General features: G+C 46.8%; 1 protein-coding gene across 1 annotated transcript; it reads right to left on the bottom strand.

The window, feature by feature from the left end:
- Positions 1 to 1689: 1689 nt before the first annotated feature.
- Positions 1690 to 4977, bottom strand: LOC103654817 (cytochrome P450 734A2). The gene is made up of 5 exons (XM_008681641.3): positions 4497 to 4977; positions 3624 to 3847; positions 3275 to 3525; positions 2785 to 3181; positions 1690 to 2662 (listed from the first exon to the last, which is right to left on the bottom strand). The coding sequence occupies exons 1-5, from the start codon at positions 4807 to 4809 to the stop codon at positions 2207 to 2209; spliced, it is 1641 nt and encodes a 546-aa protein (XP_008679863.1). The 5' UTR covers positions 4810 to 4977; the 3' UTR covers positions 1690 to 2206.
- Between the last annotated feature and the right edge of the window lie 4771 nt (positions 4978 to 9748).

The following is a 9748-nucleotide window of genomic DNA, read 5'->3' as shown; positions in this document are numbered from 1 at the left end:
TGAGCTACATGCGAAACCACTCTAAGTATCCAAAGTTTCAACATAATCAGTACTTTACTTTATTATTTTTATGTGAGGACTTGAGTTATTTTCGTATAGAATATTTATTAGTTTTTGTAACTTATTTGCAATTTTTTGAGTGAAACTAGAATATTTTATGATTTAAGTGCATTTTGATGATTTTCTATAGAAAATAATAATAATACATAAATAGGCCAAACCATTCATAAATTTTTACGGAGACACAACACATATCCACATATAGTTCTCAAAAACATTTGGACTATAAAATCCACAAGATGCTGGTGTTTCTTCCATTCCACTCCTACTTATTGCGTGAGTTGCACGTGAAATCACTTCATGTATCAAAGTTTCAACATAATCAATGCTTCACTTATCATTGTTACAATTTCGGATCGAAACTAGTGTATTTTATGAATTTAATTATATTTTCATGATTTTATGTAGATGTTTCTTCTATTTTATTTTCACTTATTGCGTGAGTTACACATAAAATCACTCTGAGTATCTAAGTTTCAACATAATCAATACTTCACTTTACCATTTTTATGTGGGAACTTGAGATTATCTTCTTATAAAATGTTTATTAGTCTTGATAATTTACTTGCAATTTCGTGGTCGAAAAAGAATATTTTATGATAACCAATTAATGCATTATCCGACAAGTATCTGATATCCGACCAAATAATATCCGTATCCGTCACTTATCCGCCCGGATAAATACCCGGTCCCTGTATCCGTATCCGTCCCGTTTCTAACTATCCGTATCCGATCCCGAATCCATTTTTAATACATTAGGGTAGGATACAGGATGAACTACTATCCGTCCGTATTCGCCCGTTTTCACCCCTACCCAAGGACAAGCATAGGTGCATGTGCACCCTAATCCCTGGTTTGGCTAGTCCCCACCCGCTCGGTCGTGCCCGCACGCGACATGTCCCCCACCGGGCATGGCGCAACCCCACGCCTCACCACCTATGTGCCGTTTGGTTCACATATTTGTAATGGGTAAGTGATAACGTTAAATCATGTTTGTTTTAGTCCAACCGTAATCAGATAGCACACTAAAAATTGATACCGGTCTATTCAAACTTGTTACCACCGGTATTCGAGTGTACAACATTACCATTACTATTTACGTTACATTTCATAAACCAAACAACACCCTAGTTGGTTGCTGCATAGGTCCCGGGGGTGTTTGAATGGATTAGAGCTAACAGACAGTGGCTAAAATTTGTTAGAGATATCTAAACATCCTAGCTAAGAGTTTAACTATTATGTATTTTTAGTAAATTACTTAATAGTTAGCTAATTAATTCCACTTTTAATTTTTTAGTCAACTAAGGGTGTGTTTGGTATGGCTCTGCTCCACCCTAGAGCAGCTCTACTTCAAAACTCTGGGTGGAGCAGCTCTGCTGGGTTGCTTTTTTGGAGTTTTCGAAGCAGCAAAAAGGTACTCCAAAAAATTGTATTGCAGCTCTAAAAATCTCATAGAGTTTACAACTCTAGAGTTAGTGTGTTTGACGTACCATAGCCAGCTTCTCCTTAAAATTTTGCTCTAAAGCCATGCCAAACATACCCTAAATATTAGCTTTAGTGCATTCAAACACCACCTAATTTCTTTCAACCGGCATACCCGCCACAGAACCGAAACATACCGGCACCATGTGAATCGAAGGTAAGCATATCACACACGCTGCTTCATTAATTCGCCATCTCAATCTCTCTCTCTTTTTTTCCTTTGCATTTTTTGTCTCTATTAATAACGTAGAACATGGAACAACAAGCCTATGTACAAACACATACACCACTGCACCAGACGCCACGGGGCAGGGAACAAACACAGGTGAGGTGTGGGTCCGGTCCTCCGGCCTCTCCTTGCGTGTCATCAAATCAAATCTTTAAAAAGGGCTGGGCCTGATCTGGTCTTGTTAACGAGGGCATTTCCGGGCAACCTGGGTAGGCCCCAAGGCGCAGCGCAGGCAGCAGGCTAGGACAAAAAGTTAGTGCTCCTTGGCTTCTAGTATCACTCGCTAATATACACAGGGACAAAGGGTCGCGGGAGGGGTGTTTCGGTCATTCTGGACAGGTCCACCAGAACCAGGAGGCAGGTGACAGACCCGCGGCATTCCCGTCAATTTCGACAAAAAGAATGTGGGACAGCCGGACAGGCGAAGAATCTGGGCTATGATGCGGCTGCCGGGCGCGCGGGACGTCGTGGCCGGAAGATCACCGGCGCGCCGTACTGCGGGTAGAGGAGCATCAGGACCGTGGGCGCGTGGACGTAGTTCGGGGACGCCCTGATCTCGAACCGCTGAAGCAGGACCGCCACGGTGAGCTGGGCCTCCAGGCGCGCCAGGTTCTGGCCGATGCACGCCCGGGCGCCAAGCCCGAACGGGATGAACGCCAGCGGGTGCTTCGCCGCCCTCGCCGCGCCGCCGGCGAACCGCGCGGGGTTGAACTGCGCCGCGTCGGCGCCCCAGAGCCTGGCGTCGTGGTGGATCGCCATGATCGGGATCAGCAGCTCCGTGTCGCGCGGGATCAGGCACCCGTTGGAGAGCTGCACGTCCGTCTTGGCGCGCCGGATGGTGGCCACCGCCGGCGGGTACAGCCGCAGGGTCTCGTTTATGATCATGCCCACCTGCCAGCCACGAGGAGAACAGACTCTGCGTGTCAGCGGCGGCTGGAACTGGAATGACGGGAATGCCCACGGCAGGAGGTTCCGGAAGTTGCTGCGGTGATGTGGCAGTGGGACTCACTCACCGTCTTGAGCCTTGGAAGGTGCTCCTTGGAGGGGAGCTCGTCGGGGCCCAAGACGTCGAGGACCTCGCGGCGTGCGCGTTCCTGCCACTCCGGGTGCATGGCCAGGAGCACGGTGGCCCAGGCCAGGAGGTTCGTCGTCGTCTGCTTCCCGGCGAAGAAGAACGTCTTGCATTCCTCCAGCATGTCCGCCACCGGGATCGCCCCCGCCGGCGGCGTCTTCCTCTCGCCGGCATTGATCATGGCGCCGAGAAGGTCGCGGAACCCGCCGGAGTGGCTGCCCATCTCCTCCTCCTCGGCCTCGGCCTCGTCGCTGCGCCGGGCGATGAGACGGGTCAGGCTCCGCCGTATCTCCCTGTCCAGCTTCCACGACTGCCAGTTCTTCTTGGTGGGCAAGAACCTGCAAACAACAACGCGTCGTATCGTGGTAAGTTCCGATCAACCCCTGGTTGTCTCTGCTGAATTCTCGAAACAACGGAGAAAAGAGACGCACCGGTAGCCGGGGACCAGGACCTTGCGGAAGGCCTCGGAGGCGTAGGCCATCAGGCGGCCCTGCATGGCGAACACGACGCGGCCGTCGTCGTAGCTGCGGCCGAAGGTGGCGCGCGTGATGGCCTCCTCCGTGACCGCCTGGAACCACTCCGCGACGTCCACCTCCACCTCGCCGCTCGAGGAGGCGGACGCCATGGCGCGCCACTTCTCCGCCAGAGCCGCCACCGACCGGCCGACGTGGGGCACCAGCCGCTGCCAGAGAGGACCAACAAGAACAAGGCGCGCGTCAGGCACCGCACAACGGACTGCTCAGAGCAGAGCAGAGCGGCATGGAAAAGCCTCTGTCTTACTTTGAGGTTGTCCGGGTAGAAGGCGTCGGCGAGGACGCGGCGGTGGAGCGCCCACTTGTCGCCGTGGAGGCTGACGAGGCCGTCGCCCTCGAGCTGGCGCACCACCGGGTGCGCCTCGTAGCGGTCGAACGCCTCCGCGCGCGTCAGGAAGATCTCGCGCACCAGCTCCGGCTCCGCCACCGTCAGGCGCGGCGTCGGCCCGAACCAGATCAAGAAGTTCGGTCCTGCGCATGTGGAGAACGCCGCCGGTCAATCAGCCAACCATTACCAACCAACTGATCGTCCAACCGTGGATTGCCAAGAACACAAAGACCAAAGGAAAAGAGAAAGAAAGAAAGAAAAAGACTTTGGACTTGTGCTGCGCTGGTTTTCTCCCATGTGCTCCGCTCATGATCCAAAGCCCAGCTCCATTGAATGCAAGAGCCAGAGGGGCAAGCAAGGCAAGGCGAGCAGGGGCAGGGGAAGGACAAGAGCTAGCAGGCAGCATGGGGCATGGCATGGCAGCAACTGAAGTGAGATAGAGAGAGTCTGGAGAAAGAAGGGAGAGGGAGTAAACACCATGAGCGCAATTGGACAGAGAGAGAGAGACTAAGAGAGAGAGAGAGAAGAGCTGCGCTGTGCTCTGCTGACAACAAGAGACAAAAGCTGAGCCCCTGGTCGCAAACAGACATGCACAGGGGAGCAATTCTGCAGGACAGAGAGAGAGAAAGAGGGGCGCCGGAAAGCGGACACGGAGGGAACAGATCACGGAGATGCAACCAAAAAGATGAGCAATCAAACGGAAAGGGGGGAGCACATGCTCGGCGACGCAACACATGGGCGAAAGCGAGAGGTGGGACGTGGGAGAGAGAGAGGCCAAGCCAGGGCACGCACCGTAGATCTTCCGCCAGTAGTGGTAGAAGGCGAGCACGCGGGGCAGCGCGTTGTGGGAGGTTGGCGGCGACATGGGCTTGGACGAGGCCTCCGCCATGAGCCCCACCATCTCCTTCACGGACCCCAGCAGGAACCGGTACGGCGGCCCGCGCACGCCCTGCGCCGCGAAGTGCGCCTCCAGGCGCCGGGGCCGCCACCACAGCGCGTCCGCCACGCGCGCCGCCACGTGCAGCGCCAGCCAAGCGAGAACGGCGACCGCCGCCGCTCGCCACGACAGCCAGCCCGCGCCGGCCGCGTCCATGTCCTCCCCCATTGCAGCCTGAGTCTTTGTTTCCTGCCCCCTTAATTGCTTCTTGGAATGGAACCAAGCAGGGCGGAGCTGGCTCTCTGGTAATAGCCGTGCGCTTGTGTGCCACGCACGCAGAGACAGAGGATTTCGAAAGAAACGGTGGTGGTAATGGCTGAAGGGTTCTGTGATGAGAAGGGAAGGCAAGGGAAGGAAGGGTAGGGCGGTTATATAGTGGTGGGGAGGTCGCCGGGGAGAGGCCGTTCCGGCGGGCGATGGAGACGGGAGGGAGCGCAGGAATGACTGATGAGAGAGGAAAGGAAGAATTTTTGTTTTGGAGCTGGTGGGTTGTAAGGGTCAACGGGTGGCCTTCGTCACTTTATTTAGGGGGTGTTTGGTTTCTAGGGACTAATGTTTAGTCCCTTCATTTTATTCCTTTTTAGTGTATAAATTGGTAAATATAGAAACTAAAATAAAGTTTTAGTTTCTATATTTGGTAATTTTAGAACTAAAATAGAATAAAATCTAGGGACTAAACATTAGTCCCTAGAAACCAAACACACCCTTAATTGACCATGTTGGATGGAGGGATGGCGTGTGGCTTGACATGTTTAGAAAATTTCATGTTTAGTCCCAACAAAACTTTCAAAATCCATGTCCAAAAACAAGTAAAACCATTTCTCAAAAAAAGAGAAATCATGCGCCAACAATCTCACTATTTACTATGAAACTTCTAGAAGAGACTCCACCAAAATCTTCGATAAACGCTAGAAGGAAAAAGATAAGTCGTAAAAAAACAGTAGTCTATAACACTATATAATCCATAATCCACTGGTTTATATTTTACAATACTTATCTAATCAAATCACTCTACGCTATCTTTACTGAATACACCAAACAAATTATACTCAGACTTAACACACCATCAAAATCAATGGTTCAAATTTCTAGGTAACCTTCTCTCCCTTACCCACTCAAATCAAATGCACGATATTGTTTGAATCATCTGTCATCTATCCCCTCCCTCACGACCTCACCGCCCCTCCCCTCCCTTGTACTGTCACCATCGTCGTCGACCCCTCCTCTCCCCTCCATGGGATCATAGTGTCATCACGAGCTATGTGCTGGTCTAGGAAGTAAGTTCGATGCCGACGGTGGACTTCCTGTTGCTGACACTTTCATCAACATATATAGAATAAACATTGTGTCGATAGCCTCTCTTGATTATTTCTCCTTTACCATGTAGATTGCCACCCATAAATATTTTATTGGCCGACATAACATCTGCAAGAGAACAATCTCAATGTATGGCACGTCCAAGCTTAGATCAAACTTGCAGGTGAATCCATTCAATGATCAGAAAGGCAACAATTGGACTATGTGGCTTATTGTGTAGGCATACCTCATCTTCTTTCGACAATTATCTCCTTCGAAAATGAGCTTGCTTGGTATTGATGAATTGAAGTAGCATCTAGAACTTCTTGTTTAGGGTTTGTTCGGTTAGAAGTGAATTGAAGGAGATTACATCCCTTGCTAGACAAAATTAAATGGAAAGAGATTTAATCTCCCTCAATCCTGTTCTACTCCCATGCTCAATCTCATTCTATTTCTTTCGGGGCCTATATTGCCGAAGGTCCTTTGTTTTGTTATGTCACATAATTGTCTTAAGGGTACTAGGAAAGGTTTTGCCGATGAACACTTGAATCCCAAAAATTATTTGTCTAACATCTGGCTTCGGCGATTAACAAGTGCATTCAGGAATGTCCTTACAGGCGTACGAAGCTAAGCTTTGACAGAGAGCAACATACAAAAACACTTCGTCTATATGCAAGTAATAAAGACAGTGGCCGAAGGTAGCGGCTTCGGCCACAAGCCAAAAAGGAAGAAGTAGTCAGGTGACGAAGGCTAGAACTCGTGAAGTCAAGAACAAAGAAAAGTACACTAGTATCCCGATACCATTTGTAAATGATATATGTAAAAATAGATGGGCATTATTGTAAATACGTACAAGGTCGGTTCATCTCCCTTATAAATAGATGAATTGTACCCTGCATAAAGTACTTTTATCCAGGTGCTGCCCTGCATAAAGTACTTTTATCCAGGTACTACAGCTTCGCATAGCTCAACCTTTAAAACACATTCGTGCTATCTTATATTAAGAATTCGAAGGTATGATTGTAAACTTATCTTCAATGAGAAGAAAATAAAATGCTAAGGCACATGAGATGAGTTCTGATGTCTTACTTCGTCATAATTTGTGTATTTCATTCGATTACGCTCTACCTTTGTCCTTGAGTTGTTATCCCGAAAGGATAACACTTTAAGGACGAATATTTCTACTCTTTAACCTTGTGTTGCTTTGTTTTTGATTTCGTACAGCAATTAAAAACAAGTGACCAACAACTTCCATGCAACCGAACAAGCTTTTAATGTGGTTTTGTTTAAGCACGAATACAAATGTGCCAAACTCATGATCAATAGCAACATGCTTGAATGAACTATCAACAACATATATTAGAATATCCCTAGAAACGTGATCTAAAATTCCTAGCCTAGGATTATTCTCCCTTATAGTTGCATAGTTCACTCCCTTTTAGATAGTGTTTGGTTCCGGAGCCAGTTGGGATGGAACGGCTCCATCCTCGGGAGCGGCTCCGTCCGAGAGATTTTAGGGAGCCAAATGGTATGCACTTAACGGTGCAATACCACAATCCACGATATCCATATAGTTTTCAACTAAAAATTAACTCTAACCTTATGAGTGATTTCTAGTGTACCACTTCGATTCAACCATTGCATATACTCCCTCCGTCCCACGATATAAGGCGTAACCACTTTTTGTTCTTGTCCCACAATATAAGGCGTGCTCTCTATATGCATATGTATATCGATGCAGTGGTATAGAGACAATTAATTACATTTCTTGGTCTTTAAACTAGAGGTGGTTATGCCTTATATACTGGGACGGAGGGAGTAACACACTGTAAGAAGCATCCACATAGATAGATATAATTAATATGACATACCATTACCCACATTTTCTCATAAGAGTTAACATTAGCAACTTACCAATCAAGAGCAGGAAGGTATGCATGCCCAATGATAGTGCCACTTCATGATGAACAAATAATTGGTTCAGTGGCTACTGGCTAGAGATTGTTGTCCATAAGCAATAGCTACCTTTTTCCTTGACTCAAGTGGATGATAAAAAAAAACGACACTGTAGCAAAATCCTCATACATCCATGTCCAACAACAGTCAATTTTTTTTCATTTTAAACCACCATATCAAAACAACTTTAGCAAATGTCTCTTTTTTATACTATATCTTTACAGCTGATTTTAATCCACGGCCTCAAAAGAAACCATCCATATACCATCTTCCCCCGATCAAATTCTATGAGGTGTGGTGATAGAAATAGCTTTGCAATAAATTCCATGTCGACGAGCAAATAAACTTGATCCATCATAACAAAGAGGCCTAACAAAAGAAGCTAAAAGATAACAAAAAAGTACCGTGAACAACCTACAAGTTGATAGCAACTAAGAAGAACATGTTTATGATGTCAGAATATTTGCCCAATCGTTCACGACACAAAAGGGTAAGAAAAAATGGCTTCTCTAAATTTTGATCTAAATTTAAATGATCGAGCCCAAACAGTATCACACTGCACATCTTCAATCTCTTCTCGGCGATACTGTAGGCAATTGAGTGTCACAACAGCGGGAAACACATGAACTTCCGATGGCTGGCCTAATTACCGTACCGTCGCAAGAGAATTAATTGTCGACGGCGGTCTGTTATGGTCGTTAGACATTATACTATTTAATGTGCGTTATAAATGAAGAGCTTAGCAAATTGTAGTCACCAGATTAACGGTCTTTATTACCCGTCTGCAACATTTTAGCGTGAACTGGCTTTTGGACAAACGGGCGGGGTCGGATGGGTGGTCACCAGATTGATATAGATATAGATGGGTCCCCGGTCGTCCTGACGATCCAGATTGGGATGGCTCCGATGGCGGCGATTTTCTCGTATATTATAGGTCACGTCATCCTTCCGTATGGTGCATCTCAATCTGGACGGTGCATGATGGACGAGTTCTCGGTCTTGTGTAGTTGTGTGCCATCGTGGACGTAATAACTAGTGCTCTCTCTCTCTTTCCCTCTCCCTCTTCTGTGTCGTAAATTTTACACGGTCCAAAACCACAACAACTTATATGCATTCCACGTGCCGACGAAATTAACCATTAGAGCTTGTTTGGTTACATGCGGATTGACAGCGATTGAGATACATATAATCCCGTCTTTTTTGCTTTTTTGTATTTTTTATGAAAGATTCTCCCAAATACGCTCTTTTAAATGTTTGAATTCAGAAAATAGATCTTTACATTGGCATCATCATTATTGACGCCGAGGTTACACGTCTCGACGCCAATATAGATGGTGTCGAGAACTTGTCTCGGATCCTGATCTTGCGCCTACGTGGAGGCAAGGGGTCGGCGCCGTAATAATTGGCGCTGATCTCTTTTTTTTCTTTTAACTGCATTTAGGGTATGTATAATGGGGAGACATCAAAACGGATCTAAAGCACAAGAGACAACTAAGAGACTCTATTATATAATACAGTGTCTATAAATATAGTTTATTAATAAATAAAGAAGTAAATGCGTTTATATAATACCAGACGATCGATATAAAACAGACAACGAATTCGTACAATAATAAATGGTGCGTCTAAGTTGTACATGCCCTAATGGCATTGGCTCTGGTACTAGAAAAGTTGGTAGTACGCTGGTCTCGAAGGGTTACAACATTTTTGCTGACGTGAGATGCTACGTATAGCTCACACAGTCATACTACAAAGCCAGTACATGCCCAGTAGTTGGCTAGCTCATCCATCACCATGATTCCTGAGAAATTAATGTGAGAGGATACACCAACCTTGCATAAGGAAATTGGTATTT

The sequence above is a fragment of the Zea mays genome, chromosome 4, assembly GCF_902167145.1.
Source record: "Zea mays cultivar B73 chromosome 4, Zm-B73-REFERENCE-NAM-5.0, whole genome shotgun sequence".
NCBI lineage: Eukaryota > Viridiplantae > Streptophyta > Magnoliopsida > Poales > Poaceae > Zea > Zea mays.
The sequence above is the reverse complement of the archived record's forward strand: the minus strand, read 5'-3'. Positions and strand labels throughout refer to the sequence as shown.

Coding starts and splice junctions, on each gene's coding strand:
- LOC103654817 (XM_008681641.3), bottom strand. CDS start 4,809: ATGGGGGAGGACATGGACGCGGCCGGCGCGGGCTGGCTGTCGTGGCGA. Junction 3,848..4,496: donor CTACTGGCGGAAGATCTACG/GTGCGTGCCCTG, acceptor CCACATGCGCAG/GACCGAACTTCTTGATCTGG. Junction 3,526..3,623: donor TCTACCCGGACAACCTCAAA/GTAAGACAGAGG, acceptor CCTCTCTGGCAG/CGGCTGGTGCCCCACGTCGG.